Source organism: Petaurus breviceps, unplaced genomic scaffold (assembly GCF_028583685.1).
Source record: "Petaurus breviceps papuanus isolate PSGF00001 unplaced genomic scaffold, PetGlider_PUasm1.0 90510, whole genome shotgun sequence".
Taxonomy (NCBI): Eukaryota; Metazoa; Chordata; class Mammalia; order Diprotodontia; family Petauridae; genus Petaurus; species Petaurus breviceps.
This window is the reverse complement of record NW_027187267.1, coordinates 4,646,344-4,662,900: the sequence shown is the minus strand read 5'-3', so window position 1 is coordinate 4,662,900 and position 16,557 is coordinate 4,646,344. Positions and strand designations below refer to the sequence as shown.

General features: G+C 38.4%; 2 protein-coding genes across 2 annotated transcripts in view; one reads left to right on the top strand and one right to left on the bottom strand.

The window, feature by feature from the left end:
* The window catches only part of LOC138141994 (T-lymphocyte surface antigen Ly-9-like), a 32,578-nt gene extending 27,372 nt beyond the window's left edge, over window positions 1–5,206 (bottom strand). The window contains exon 1 of the mRNA XM_069062916.1: window positions 5,008–5,206. Coding sequence (XP_068919017.1) covers window positions 5,008–5,056 — 49 coding nt within the window. The 5' untranslated portion in view covers window positions 5,057–5,206. The remainder of the gene's footprint in view (window positions 1–5,007) is intronic.
* The window catches only part of CD244 (CD244 molecule), an 81,654-nt gene that overhangs the window by 53,095 nt on the left and 12,002 nt on the right, over window positions 1–16,557 (top strand). The gene's annotated exons all lie outside the window — the stretch shown is intronic.

Sequence of the window (16,557 nt, the reverse complement as noted above, 5' to 3'; positions counted from 1 at the left end):
CACACAACACAGGGATGGGGAGCCTTTGGCCTTGAGGCCACATGTGGCCCTCTAGGTTCTTAAGGTTCTCTAGGTCTCCTTTGACTGAATCTGAACTTTTGTTTGGATTCAGTCAAAGGGTTGCACTTGATGACCTAGAAGGCCTCTATGCTGCAGGTTCCCCACCCCTGCACTGGGCCATTTGGGTATGTTTGTGTGCCTGAAGCAATGGTCAAAATTACTGTATATAATAACACCTTAGCTTTAAGGTTTGTAAAGTTCTTTTGCATATAATGTTGTTATATCCTCACAGCAACCCTGTGAAGGTGACTTGTTTGTGGTCATATAGCTAGTAAGTGTCTGAGGCTGAATTCCAGTTTGGGCCTTTTTGCCTTCAGGGGCAGAACTCTATCCATTGTGACACCTAAAATTTTTCATCATAACTCCCACATAAATATATTCACTGTCTTTTATTGGAAACAAAGTACAAGACAAAATCAACAAAATAGAGACTAAGAAATTTGCTCCATTTGGTGGGAGGTAGAAGAAGGGAGGCCTGCTCTCTGTCGCTGGATTGTCAAAACTAAGTTGGGATAAAGACATAAAGAAAAGGCCACAACTGTGCCCCAGAGGGAAGAGGTGGGTGTTTTGCACGGCAGCATACCTGCATGGCAATTAGACAGGGGGACCTGTGTAGGCTCCCTAGCAGTTGCAGGCTGGGGCATTGCTGTGCTTAGGATCCTTCTGCTGCTGACTAGAGATGTCCTGCTTGAGGACCTCTCATTCTGTGTAGGTGAAGGAGGTTTTGGTAGCCAGACCATTCCCAAGACAGGCCAGGCAGTGTTGCTGGATGGCTGAGTCCCTGCTTGAGCTTCATCAGAACTGCCCCTGGTCCCAGGTAGCTAGCAAGACCTGGCATGGAAATGTAAAGATTGAAGATGGGTAAAATCTGCTACTGTTGTGTATGTCCTTTCCCTTAATGGAGTGGGAATAGGTAGAGAATTTGGAGCTAGAAGATCCAGGTTTAAATCCTGGCTCAGACTTATACTGATTTCACCTTAAGGAAGGCCCTTCATCTCTATGGCACTCAGTTTCCTCAAACATGAAATGACAGGTTTGGACCAGATGATCTTAAAAGTCTCTTCCATTTCTGAATCTATGTTCCTACGACAGTAGAAATAATATGATGATTATTTATGTTATTTAAATTTTGTTTGCATTTTAATAAAACTAATAAATTTATAATTATATTTTAATAAAATAAGTAAAAAGATAATTTGCATAGATTATATTATGAAAAGTGCAAAAGGGGAGAACAAACTTTTTCTTTTTTAATAAAAGGAAGTCATTGCCACATAAAGTTTGGAAAGCACTTAAAGTATTAATGTAAAAAAACCCAGCCACTTTCTGTAAACTTGTGTTTTTCTTTGTTTTGGATATTTCAAACTCTCTTTCAGATGAACAAAAGCAGGCAACAGTGGTAGATACATCCACACCTAAGCTATGACATCATGGGGGAATTAGCTTGGTTAGGAAGGCAATGACATTAAGGGAGCAGTTTTTTCAAAAACCCTCAGAATCCCTAAGAGCTGGTGCAGATGAAGAGTAGATTGCTTCTGTCTCTGTTTTCCTTTCTCTTTCTTCTGTCTCTGTCCCCCAATGCTAAGCATGAAGTTGGTCGTTCCTCAGAGCCCCTAGGGAAGCAGAATTTGCCAGAGGCTCTGGGTGAAGCAGCTTTGGAAAGATCTTTAGGGTCTTGGGCTGCCTCTGTTCTGTAGGCAATGATGGGCCATGCCATGCCTGGCACATAGTGAACACTTAATGTTTGTTGACTTGACTTGTTGACTTTTTCAAGGGATTAGGTAGGATCTGGACTATGGGTCAATAGGAAAAGTGCTCAGAATCATGGAACTGGAAGGGCATTAGAAACCATCTTGTTAAGTCCCTTAATTTTACATGTTGAAGATGCTGAGGCCTGGAGACATGAGGTAAATTGTCCAAGTTTATGCAGGTACAGCCACGACTAGATTTTAATGCTCTTGATCCCCAATCTAATGCTCTTTCTTATCAGATACAGGGCAATGATCCTCCCTCTAGAACTACCATGTCTTTATAAAGACTTCATTAGAAACATGATCAAGACAACAGAGTACATTAGGCAGTGTTCTTAACATGGATCTATCTCCCTTCATCTCCACCTTCTACAACTTTTACTCTTTTCTCTCCCTCAAACCTCTCATTAATCTAATAGCAATGGCAGCCATTCCTGGAGATTTACAGAGAGCCAAAAATTATGGGAATTTCCCCAGCCATCACTGTTGGTCTTGTCCAATCCCAAATACGGGGCAAGTTTATTATTTGACTCTTCTTAATTTGTTCTTGTTGTTGTTCAGTCATTTTAGCTATTTCTGACTTTTTTGGGACCCCATTTGAGATTTGGGGGGGAAGAAGGGGGAGGTGAGAGGGAATGAGTGAACCTTACTCTCATCAGATTTGGCTTAAGAAAGGAATAACATACACACTCAATTGGATATCTTACCCTACAGAAAAGTGAGGGGAAGGGGATAAGTGGGGGGGGGGCTATAGAAGAGAGGGAAGATTGGGAGAGGGGGTAGTCAGAAGCAAACACTTTTGGAAAGGGACAGGGTCAAAGGAGAAAATAGAATAAATGGGGGTGGGATAGGATGGAAGGCAATATAGCTAGTCTTTCACAACATGACTATTATGGAAGTCTTTTGCATAACTACACATGTATAACCTATATTGAATTGCTTATCTTCTCAATTAGGGTGGGTGGGGAGGGAAGAAGAGACAGAATTTGAAACTCAAAGTTTTAAAAATAAATGTTAAAAATTGTTTTTACATGTATCTGGGAAGTAATATATACAGGCAATGGGGGTATAGAAATCTATATTGCCCTACAAGAAAGTAAGGGAGAAGGGGACAAGGGGCGTGTATGTGGGGTGATAGAACAGAGGGCTTAGGGGATGGAGTAATCAAAATGCATACCATCTTGGGGTGGGGGAAGGGGAAAGATGGGGAGAAAATTTGGAACTCAAGATCTTCTGGAAATGAATGTTGAAAATTAAAAATAAGTTAATTAACAAATTAAATAAATAAATAATGTTTTAGGTTAAGGAAAAAAAAAAACCACTAGGTCAAATGGTAAAAGAGGTCCAAACAGTCAATGAAGAGAAGAATGCCTTAAAAAGCAGAATTGGACAAATGGAAAAAGGAAAAATCTCACTGAAGAAAATAATTTCTTAAAAATTAGAATGGAGCAAATGGAAGTTAAAATGACTATATGAGAAATCAAGAAACAGTAAAACAAAGCCAAAAGAATAATAAAGAAGAAGACAATATGAAATATCTCACTGAAAATTTTAAAATGATTGGACTTTCTGAGAGTCATGATAAAAAAAAGACCCTAGATATCATCTTTCAAGAAATTATCAAGGATATGCTCTGATATTCTAGAACCAAAAAGCAAAATAGAAATTGAAAGAATCCACTGATCACTTCCTGAAAGAGATGCCAAAATGAAAACTCCCAGGAATATTATAGCCAAATTCCAGAATTCCCAGGTCAAGGAGAAAATATTGCAAGCAGCCAGAAAGAAACAATTCAAGTGTGGTGGAGTCATAGTCAGGATAACACATGATTTAGCAGCTTCTATATTAAAGGATCAGAGGATTTGGAAAATGATATACCCAAGGGCAAAGGAGATAGGATTACAACCAAGGATCACCTACTCAGCATAACTGAGTAGGTTTTCCCCTTCAGGGGAAAAATGGATATTCAATGAGATAGAGAACTTTCAAGCATTAGACGTTGAGGGAAAGCTCATTAATTAGGGAATGGCTGAACAAATGATAGAATTTTATTATGATGGAATACTACTGTAGTATAAGAACTGATGAATAGGATGCTCTCAGAAAAACCTAGAAAGACTTGCATGGATTGATGCAAAGTTTGTACTGTGTACGAAGTACAAGCAATATTGTAAGATGAGCAGCTGTGAATGACTTAGCTATTCTCAGCAATACAATAATCCAAGGCAACTTTGAAGGATTTATGGTGAAAAATGCTATCCATCCCCAGAGAAAGAACTAATGGTGTCTAAATACACATTGAAGTATATTCTTTTTACTTTCTTTTTCTTGAGGTTTTTTTTATTCATCTTTTCTTTTACAACATGATTATTATGGGTATGCCTTGCATAACTACACATGTATAACACATCAAATTGCTTGCCTTCTCAATGACTGGGGTTGGGGAGGGAGGAAAAGAGAATTTGGAACTCAAAGTTTTAAAAATGAATGTTAAAATTGTTTTTACATGTAACTGGGGAAAAGCAAAATACTAAATAAAAGTTTAAAAAAAGAACAGAAAGATTAAAAAAAATTGTAATCTGCAAAATGACAAGAGTTGAGCCAGCTTAGGTGGTATAGTAAATAGAGGGCTGGACATAGAGTAAGGGAGACTTGAGTTCAAATCCAGCCTCAGACACTTATTAACTGTGTGACCTGGGCAAATCACTTAACTTTTAAGTGCCTCAGTTTCCTCAACCATAAAATAGGAATGATAATAGTACCTACCTCTCAGAGTTGCTGTGAGGATCAAATAAAATAACATTTTAAAAGCATTTAGAAAAATGTCTGGTACATAGTAGGCACAATATCAATGCTTATTTTTTTCCCTATAAGACCTGCTCCAATATGCTAAGATTCGCTTGTTCTTTGAATGAGATTTGGAAGGCCACAGCCTGAGCCCAGGATTAAATGAAATTGTTACATAGATAGAAACATGTGTGCATATGCACATACACACATCCCAACTATACATATAGATGGCGGTCATGATCTGAACTGACACCTGGGTTTTAGAATTTCTTGAATTTTACAGGAGGTGACCTAGGCAAAGAAGATATGGACAGATTCAAATCAACCAAGATTGACAAAGGATAGGGAAAAGTTGTATTAGCAGCAGCAGAAGTAAAAGTAGGAACAGAAATAACTGTGGACTTACCCTTGAGCAGACAGAGAAGCCACAGGGCCCATAATCTGGGACACGCCATTTGGTGATAACTTTTTGACAAGTAGTGAAGGTGGTAGGTCTTGGGCTGCCCTTACGATGTAGGCCCAACATACATAATTTTGAATCTTCACAGTGAGAAAGGAGGAAATGGTTACCACTTGAACTTCCGGACCTCCCTGCTCTGGTTTCTTCACAGAGTTGCAAAGAACAGTAAATAACAGTTAGTATGAAAGAAATAGGGGGGTTGGTTGACCAAAAGCTTGATATGAGTCACCAGTAATAAGGCATCTAAAATAAGCCAAGGTATTCTTGGGCTGCCCTGAGAAATACTGGTTTTTAGAAATGGGAAGGTGATGGTCCCATGGTCCTCTGTGCCTATCAGACCACCTTTGGAGTGTTGTGTTTATTTCTAGGTGCCACATTTTAAGAATACTGATGAGCTTGAGACCATCCAGGGAAGGCAACTGGAATGGTAAGAAGTCTCCAGATTATGGTACATGAGGATGAGTTGGAGGAACAGGGAATGCTTAACCTTAAAAAGAGAAGTCTTTTGGGAATCATGTGAGCAGCCTGCAAGCTTGCTATGTCTTCCTCATGGAAGAGAGATTAATCTTTTTCATTGTGGTTCCAAAAGACCGATCTAGGATCAATGGAAAGAAGTTGTAGAGGGGCAGATTTAGGTTTGATGTAAGAAGAAACTTCCTAATAATTAGAGCCAGGATTGTGCTGGAGAAAGCTTGTCCTGGCTCTCAAGAGCCATTATAAATGAAGGCTTGATTTATTTCTTGTCTAGGGAAGGGAATAAGCATTTATAGAGTGCCTACTATGTGCCAGCCACTTTACATGCATGATATAATTTGATCCTAGTAAAAGTATTGGGGAGGTAGGTGCTATCATTATCTCTATTACACAGTTGAGGAAACTGAGGCAAACAGGTTAAATGACTTGACCAGGGTCGCAAAGCTAGTAAGTGTCTGAGACTGTATTTGAACTCAGATCTTGACTCTAGGCCCAGAGCTCTATCTATCATGCCATCTAGCTCCTTATTAAGTCTAGGCTTAATAAAGTACTACAGAAAAGACTGATGATGCAGATTAAACTGAGAAATATGTCCTGCCTGGGAAACTGGATGTTCCATATGTATCAGTACACCCCTGATTAGAGCTATCAAAAAATGCAATATGTTTTCTGAAGAGGAAATCAATTTTCTTTCATGGATGGTCTTCAGTTAGAGGCTGAATGATCATTTATTGGGTTTATTGTATAAGGAATATTTTTTTCAGATAAAGGCTGGACTCTGTGATTCCTTCCAACTCTGATGGTGTCCATTATGTGCCAAGCATAGCATGAGGTGCTATGTGCAGTATATATGGGAAATATCACATGCTCTGAAGCAACTTGTGATTGGATTAAACCATCTGTGTAGGGCTTTAGGTTGAGGAAGAAAGTGGGGAAAAGAGTTTCCTTGCACCTTGGGAGCTTCAGTCAACTATAGGGAGGGGAGGTGAACTGCCAGATAACATTTAAGACTAGCTGAGATTCTTATTCTCTGAGACCTTATTCTCAGGTCTTTCTCTACCATGTCCCCATGAACACCCCCCCCCCCCCCTCATTTTCAGTTTTCTTTTATGGGTTGCCTTCTTCCATTGGCATTTAATGTCCTTGTGGGGAGGGATTATCTTTTTTCCACTTGTGTTTGTATTCCCAGTATTAGGAAAGTGCCGGCATATAGTAAGTGCTTAATAAATGCTTATTGATTTGACTTGACTTATAGATACTGTTGTACTGACTGGAAAAACTTCCCTTTGAGTTCTGTCCTAAGAAGTATTTTGAAGATATCACTCCCAACTCAGAACCTTCAGTAACTTGAAAATGTCTCTCATTTCAATCTACAAATTCATAGGCTTTATAACTAAAAAGGATACCAGATTTAAGGTATAAGTCACCTAGTCCACTTCCCTCCATTTTATAGGTGAGAGATGTTAAGTAACTTTCCCAATGTGGCACAGGTAGCAAATGTCAGCCACCTCTTTATTTTATAGGTGAGGAGACTGAGTCCTGGAGAGGGGAAGTGACTTGCTTAAAGTCTCCTATAAGCAACAGCAGCAATTGAGAGCAGGACCCAGGTGTCCTGCCTCCTCATATGCTTAGGAATAGCTCTGTCTCTGCATCCCAGCAGGGTTCAACAGGCAGAGGTTACAGCCAATTATAGAATTAGGGTAGGATTATGAGACGTGAAAGGAACCACAATGACCACAGATGGGCCTGTGACTCACTCACTCTCTCTACCTTGGACTCAGAAGGCACCTCTTATCTTCCCTGCATATTTTCCTGGACATAAGCACTAGGATCCCACACAAGGGAAAGGGAAGAGGGAGGAAATCAACATTTATTAAGCAGCTACTAAATGTCAGGCACTATGCGAAGCACTTTTACAAATATCTTATTTTAAGTGAGAGACAGCTAGGGACACAGTGGACAGAGCCCGGAGTCTGGAGTTAAGAAGACCTGAGTTCAAATTCAGCTTTAGAGACTTACTATGTGTAACCTAGGATAAATCATTTAATCTCTGCTTGGGAATCATAATAGTAACTATCTCACAGGGTTATTATGAGGATCAAATGAGATAAAAGGGCTGTTCTCTAAGGAGAGAAACTTCCTCCTCAAACCTAGTCAAGGTACACTGAGCTTTCTTTTTTTTTTTTTTTTTTTAAGCAATCAGGGTTAAGTAACTTGCTCAAGGTTACACAGCCAGTTATTTCTGGGTGTGGTGCTGAGTGTCTGAGCCCGGCATTTGATCTCCAGGTCGATCCCAATGCTGGAGCCAGTGCTCTTACTCGCTGAGCCACCTGGCCGCCCCTAAGCAATTGGGGTTAAGTAACTTGCTCAAGGTTACACGGCCAGGGTGGGTGCTAAGTGTCTGAGCCCAGGATTCGATCTCCAGGTCTTCTCAACACTGTAGCCGGTGCTCTTACTCACTGTGCTACCTGGCCGCCCCTACACTGAGCTTTCTAAATATAGGTTTTATTCATTCAAAAAAAAAAATTTTTTTTTGCATAATGTTTGTTCAATTAAGTCCCCACAAAAGACAAAGTAAAACTTGGTCTATTTCCTTGTAAGGAAAGAGTAGCAGGTATAGATTATTTTGCCATGGGGTCCTTTTAAGTCTGATTTCCATGATAAACCATCCTTGGTCAACAGGCTTGGCCTCCCTTCCCATTTCCATCTTACCAGGTCAAACTTACTTTTGCATGGACCACTCCACAGACCACATTCTTCTTTCTCACTTCCTCTTCATCTTAGTTTTTAAAAGTAATTACTAGCACTCTCCCCCAAATGTGGAAGTAGAAAGAGGAAGTCTCTCCATATGGGTACTATTCATATACACAGAACCAGGAAGTAGTTCACTTGGTCCCTGCCATTAGATAAAATGGTCTATCCTAGACTGTGGTCCCTCTTTCTTCTTGATTTCCTCCTAGGTGAGTACACATGGTTACACTGTGACCTTATACTTTAGTTGCTTCACTTTCCAGTTTCTCCATTTCTTCTTTCATTACCCTAATTTATCTTGGTAGTTTTTGAGCTGGCCACCTTCCATGTCAGATCCTATCTATAAAATTGACGAATGTTGAGGGCTAGGTGATCATTTTCATAGTGCACACTAATTTCTGTGAGTGCCACTTGTGTATGTGCTCAAGCAGGGTATGTGTATGCAGAAACAGTATGATGTAGAGTGGACAAAGGTGCTGGACTTGAGTAGGAAGAGCTGAGTTCAACTCATAGCTCAGACTCTAGCTAAATGATTATGGGCAAATCACAACTACATTTTCCTCATATGTAAAATGGGAATACCTCATATGATGGTTCTGAGTCTCAAATGAGGTAACATATATGAAGGACTTTTCAAATTTTATTTTTTAAATTAAATTTTATTTTTTTCTCCCAATTATGTGTAAAAATAATTTTAACATTAAAAAAAATTTTGAATTCCAAATTCTCTATCCCCTTGCCCCCTCCAGGAGACATCCAGTAAGCATTTTGATATAGGTTATACATGTGCAGTCATGTAAACCATATTTCCATATTAATCATTTTGTGGAAGAAAACTCAAACAAGAAAAGAAAGAAAGAGAAAAATAATATGCTTTATTTGTATTCAGATGACATCACTTCTTTCTCTGGAGGCAGAGAGCATTTTTCATCACAAGTCCTTTGAGATTTTCTTGGATCATTGTATTGCTGGGAATATCTTAGTCCTTCACAATTCTTCATTGTGTAATATTGCTATTTCTGTGTACAATGTTCTTCTTGTTATGCTCACTTCACTTTGCATCAGTTCATGTAAGTCTTTCCAGGTTTTTCTGAAATCATTCTGCTTGCAATTTCTTATAGTAAAATATTATTCCATTACAATCATATACCATAACTTGTTCAGTCATTCCTCAATTGATGGATATTCCCTATATTTCCAATTCTTAGCCATCACAAAAGAGATGCTATAAATTCCTTTCTACAAATAGATCTTTCTCCTACCCCCTTTTTAAAAAAATCTCTTTGGGATACAGACCTAGGAGTGGTGTTCAATCAAAGGGTATGAACTTATAGCCCTTTGAGCATAGCTCCAAATTGCTCTCCAGAATGGCAGAATCAGTTCACAACTTCACCAACAGCACATTAGTGTCTCAGTTTTCCCACATCCCCTCAAACAATTATCATTTTCCTTTTCTGTCTTATTAGCTAATCTGATAGATGTTAGATGATACCTCAGAGTTGTTCCAATTTGCATTTCTCCAATCAATAGTGATTCAGAGCATTTTCCACATAACTATAGATAGCTTTGATTTCTTTTCTGAAAACTGCCTGTTTGTATCTTTTGATCATTTATCAAGTGGGGAATGACTTGTGTTCTTACAAATTCAACTCAGTTCTCTATATATTTGAGAAATGAGACCTTTATCAGAGATATTTCCTGTAAAATTGTTTCCTACATTTCTGCATTCCTTCTAGTCTTGGTTGCATTGGTTTTGTTTCTGCAAAAGCCTTTTAAGTTCATATAATCAAAACTATCCATTTTGTATCTTGTAATGCTCTTTATCTCTTATTTGGTCCCAAATTCTTCCCTTATCCATAGGTAAACTATTCCATGCTCCCCTAGTTTGCTTGTGGTATCACCATTTATGTGTAAATCATGTACCCATTTTAAACTTATCTTGGTATATAGCTTGAAATGTTGGTCTATGCCTAGTTTGTGCCAGATTGTTTTCTAGTTTTCCCATCACATTTTATCAAACAGTGAGTTTTTGTTCCAGAGCTTGAGTCTTTGAATTAAATTTAAATAATTAAATTTAATTAATTATTTTAAGTGATCAAATTTAATATTTTAATTAAAATACTATGGGAACTTACTACAATGTATTGTGTACCTAATCTAGTCCAATGATCCACCACTCTATTTATTCAGTATCAAATTGTTTTGATGATTACTGCTTTCCCAATTTTCATAGCCATTCTTGTCAAATAGTGAGTTCTTTCCCCCAAAACTTGGATCTTTGGGTTTATCAAACACTAGATTACTAATGGTCATGTACTACTGTGTATTTTGTAACTAATCTATTCTACCAATCCAACTACATACTACTTATTATTTTAAGAAAAAATCTGTGGGGTAGGTAAGTGGCACAGTGAATAGAGCACCGGCCCTTGAATCAGGAAGACCTGAGTTCAAATCCAGTCTCAGACACTTACCACAAAAAACTAGCCGTGTGACCCTGAGCAAGTCACTTAACCCCAATTGCCCTGCCTTGCCCCCCTCCAAAAAGAAAAAAAAGAAAAAAGTTCCATTTGTTCCTATGCTTTGTAATGTTTTTAATAGGAAAGGGTGTTGCATTTTATCAAAAGCTTTTTCTACATCCATTGAGATAGTTGTGAAGTTGCTATAAAAACATTTTATAATTATTTCAATGTAACTGATTTCCTTTACAATCCTTTGTATTTTTAATGCATTTTAAAACATTATTTGGAGGAGTCCATAACTTTCACCTAATTGCCAAAGGGATCCAGGGAACAAAAAAAAGGGAAGAACTTTTGGTACAGTGTTAAGGATTATAAAACCTTCCTCTACAAGAACTTTGCAAAGCAGAGAGTGCACAAATAGCTAGGTATATAGCCCCGAGTGAGGAATTACCACGAACCTGCTTCTGCCTTCCCTCCCTTCAGATCAAAGCTATCTTCTATTTCTACTGAATCCTAGCCTGGGTCTCTCCTTTGCACTATCTTACTCTCCCATAAATATTTTTATTTCTCATTTATACCTCTTCCACCAGACAGTAAGCTCCTGGAGAATGGTATCTTCTTTATTATATGCCGTGGGGCAGAGTACAGTACCTTGCACAAAATAGAACATAGGGTTTCCTGAATGAAATTGCCTAGTACCTTGCCTAGTACCTTGATGTGAATGAATTGTTGATTTCCTTTTCTCCCCCTCAGGATGAGTCAGAACAGGACAGGAATGGGAGAAGATGTGGTAGGGAGAGAAAGGGATGAAGAGATGATGATCGGGAAGATGGAAGAATAAGCAGCAGTCACTACAGACTGCCTTTGCCAGATTCATACATTCCACACCTTTTCTAGGGATGTCTTCCAGCTTTCTGTGCAGGATGTGATCAGTATTACCTAACAGACAAAAAGGAGTCTTGAGAGTTTGACCAGTGTGCATAAAAGAGGGGATGACAAGGTGAGAGGTGAGGGAACATAGGGGACCACAGTGTGGTAGATAGCCAATGAGTTGGGAACCTGAAGGGTTCCAGTTCCAATAAGCAGCATATATGGCCTGCACCCTCAGTTCTGTTAGGTAATGGGAATTAAAGGTATCCTGAGTTCCTGGCAGGAAAACCAGGTTTGGGGCCCCAGCCCACTCTGTCCACTAAACTTACATCTCAGGGTTCCCTAAGGCTTTGACCTGAAGGGGACAGGGAAATTGCAAAAGAAGGAATATGCAGCAAGTGGAGGAGGGTGTATTGAAACTGAACCTTGAAAATTGGGAAAGCAGTTGGGCAGAAACTAGGCATAGACCAACATCTCACACTATATGCCAAGATAAGGTCAAAAGGGGTGATTTAGACGTAAAGGGAGAGATATACTTAACAAATTAGGAGAGTGGAAAATTTTACCTATCAGATTTATGGATAAGGGAAGAGTTTATGACAACACAAGAGACAGAAAGGATCACAGAAAGTAAAATGGATAATTTTAGTTACATGAAATTGAAAATTTTGCACAAACAAAACCAATGCAGCCAAAATTAGGAGAAAAGTAGGAAATTGAGGACAATATTTTTTACACAAAATTTCTCTGATAAAGGCCTTACTTCTTAAACATATAGGGAGCTGAGTCAAATTTATATAAAAACAGAACTATTCCTCAAATAATAAATGGTCAAACGATATGAACAAGTAGTTTTCAGAAGAAATCAAAGCTATCCATAGTAATAGAAAAAAATGTTCTAAATCACTAGTCATTAGAGAAATGCAAATTAAAATAATTCTGAGGTATTCACAGCTATCAGATTGGTTAACATGGTAAAAGAAGAAAATGACGAATGTTGGAGGGAATGTGAAAAAACAGATACTAATGCACTTTGAGGGAGTTGTTAACTGGTCCAGTCATTCTGGAGAACAATTTGGAACTACACTGAAAGGACTATAAAACTGCTTACCCAGCAATACCACTTCTAGGTCTGTATCCCAAAGGGATTTTTTTTAAAGGAAAAAGATTGATCTGTACAAAGATATTTATGGCAGCTAGTCTGGTCAAGACAGTGATTCAAGACAATTCTGAAGGACTCATGATGAAAAATGGTATTCACCACTGGAGAAAGAATTGGTGAACTCTCAGTGCAAACTGAAGTATAATTTTTTCACTTTATTTTCTTGCTTTTTTTTTTGCAACATGACTAATATGGAACTATGTTTTGCATGACTTCCCATTTATAATTGAGATCATATTGCTTGCCTTTGCAATGGGTAGGGGAAGGGCAAAGAAAATTTGGAACTCAATTTTTAAACAAAATGATTATTAAAAATAAATTTAAAAGGAAAGAAAATACAAAAAAAGAATTCAAGCTTCTTGAAAGCAGGAACTGTTTTTGCCTTTTTTAAAATGTTGCATTTAGGGGTGGCTAAATGGCATAGTGAATAAAGCACCAACCCTGGAGTCAGGAGAACCTGAGTTCAAATGTGACCTCAGACATTTAACACTACTCATGTGACCTTGGACAAGTCTCTTAACCCCAATTGCCCTGTCCTCCCCCTCCAAAAGGAAATTATTACATTTAACACAGTGGCTGGCATGTAGTAAGTGCTGAATAATTGTAATTATAATAGTAATAGTATAATAACAAAAATATATAATAGTATAGTATAATAATAATTATTATAATAATAGCAAGTGCCTATTGATTTCAAAACAAAACAAAACAAAACAAAACTTCACTGACCAAAGATTCAGAATCCCCATTTTATCCAACAGGTTGATTCAGGTAGAGTATGTTCCTGTCATTTCCTCCCCTTCCCCTACCCTCCCACCCCCATCTCATGAGTTTTTCCCTCCATGTTTTATTTTAGTTCAACATTTATTAGGTGCCTCCAATGTTCAACAGCATGAAGAGAAAGAGAGAAAAACAGTAGTAACTGAGTCTCTATAGCCTTTTAAGGCTTGTGAAACATTTTATGTCTCATATCTCATTTGAAGCTTCCAATAACCCTGGAGGGTAGATATTATAATCCTATGTATATGAACTATTATCTCATCTGTAAAATGAAATGGTTGAATCTGATAACTTCTGAGATCCCTTCTACCTCTAGAGCCATGACTCCTATGAATCAGGAAAAACTTAATATCAAGTAATTTGCCTATGGTCATGCAGTTAGTAAATGCTGGAGGTAGGGTTTAAAGCAAGTTCTTTCTGACTATATACTAGTACTCGATTCCCTGTGCCCCCAAAGTCTTGTGTTTTGTTACACTGTTTTTGTTTCCTCTCCAGGAGGAGAGACAAGCCTGGAGATGGGACAGTATGTTCAAACATTTCTTAAACTTAATGATTTAAAAGAAAAACAAAGCAAAGTTTGACTGCTACCAGGGCTAGGTACACAACAAACATGCAGTAACTTTAGATGCCTGTGAAGAAATTCATCATTATGTAGTGCTCTCTAAAGGAATTCCATGTGACACTGCTGACTTGCTAACATCTGGGGACCAGAAGATCATGCCACTCAATCTGTGCCCAAAGACCTCATGAAAGTCAGTGTGGTCTAATAAAAAGACCATTGAGTTTGGGATCAAAACACTTGAGTTTGAATTCCAGTGGTGCTACTTGCCACCTTTGGGGGAAACCCTTTAGATGCTCTAGGTCTCAATTTCCTCATCTGAAAAAGGAAGAGGATAGGCTAGATGACGTGTAAGATCCCTTGCGGTTTTAAGTCCCATTATTTTATCTTCCTGCATGATTTAATTTTGTCCAGATCTGACCTTTTCTTTAGTAGCTTGGTTTCACCCTCAAGTCTTTAATACTGTACTTTCATCTATCCATGTTCTTTCCTCAAACCTGAGCCACAATTAGTTTGGGAGAGGTTTATTTACAAGAGATGGATGAAATTTGCAACCCATACAAAAAGGAGTAAGAGAAAACTCAAAATGCTCAACAATGTATCAGAACAGTCAAAACTAGTGGCCTATGAGTGGGGCTAAACTTCCTAACTCTAAGTTGATCTCAAGCAAACATTATTAGGACCCTGGTCATTGTGATGGGAAAGCATCTGCTCTAATTCATCTAAGACCCCATTTCAACCTGGGATCTCTTCCTTATGTCCCCAGTCCAGAACAGCATCCAGCCAGGATGCTTTGTCCTAGGTCCTTTGGTCTGCACACCTCCTCATTTACATGATTTAGTATGTTGGTTAAGTTATGAAAAAACATTTGAGATGGCCAGTTGGTAAGGAATACTGATACCTCCTACATCATGATTCTCTACCCCATTCATGAGTTAGCCTATACATATCATGGAGAATAAAAATTATTTCCATAACAATGGTTCATAATTTGCTGACCCTAAAGTATTTCAGAAACATTATTTCTTTACACAGTTCTAGCCTATTTGACACATTGCCATAATTTTAGTTGAGGAAAGCTTTTGTTTTTTCTTACCTAGTATTTCCCTGTTCAACAAGCTGCCTAAGAGCAGTAACATGCAATTGAGTTTTCTGGATTTGGAGCATATATTTGTATCTGTATGTATTTGTGTCCCATCTGCACCACTTTCTATTTATGCTATTTGGAACAAATCACTTAACCTATCTTGGGTTCAGTTCCCTCATACGTTTGCGTAACCAAGGGTTCAAAGTCCATTTACATATGACTCGTTTCAATTGGTAGAGATTTATCACTCAATGTTCCAGGCATGCCTGAGAGTTAGAGTTGGCTAGTGTCTTTCACTTTAAGAGAAGAAATGAGGGTCCAGATTTTCTCCAGGGAGAGGTTAGTGAAGGAATCTGGAAATAAGCCCACATGTAGAAAAGGTGGCACCTTGATCACATCCCTATTTTCAGCTTGCTACATTAGAGACTTTGGGGAATCTCCATTTGGATGAAATCTCTGACTCTTTCTCTTGGTTGAGTTATCTCACTCCCTGTGGGAGAGCTCATTCACTCTATGTGTTATCAAGTATTGGGCAACTAATCAGCATAGCAGGTAGAGTACTGGGGCTGAAGTCAGGAGGACCTGACTTCAAATCTCAGACACTAGTTTTGTGACCCTGGGCAAGTCACTTAACTCAGTTTCCTCGACTGCAGAATAAGCTGACAAGAAAACCCCTCAAAAGGGTCACAAAGAGTCAGACACAACTGAAACAGCTAAGTATCAACAAATGGTATATTCTCATTTATCTACTTTATCTGATTTCTAATTGTTATTAGCTTAGATGAATGAATTTATTGGCTAGTCACCATGTGTGGTCTTTGTGTAATTGGCATTTGGTAGAAAGGGAGATAAACCTTGGATATACAGCTTGAGGTACTCCTTCCTGTCAAGGGATAATGATCAGGAGCATAACTTGAACCTAAAAATTATTTCCCCTAGAATGACAATATATAGAGGGGGGCAGAGAGAGATACTTCTAGCCCAAAACCCTTTCTCTGAATACAACAAAATGGTCATCCTCTGGGGTCACTCTCCCAACCCCAGGAGTCCCAGAAAGAACTCTGTAACTATGTTCAAGAGAGAGAGATCACAAACCCTCTTCCCCCTCAGCAAAAACAAAAACAAAACATAACAAAAGAAATACACAAACAGAAAACAACCATCTTTGCATCAAAGGTCACAGGACAAAAGAGACACTTGCCATACTTGTGCTTGATTAAGTTGTCTTTCCTCTTCCCTATTCAGATTTCCAAGAGAGTTGGGAACCCTTAGGTTCATTTACTTAGTGTGTGTGTGTGTGTGTGTATATATATATATATATATATATATATATATATATATATATATATAT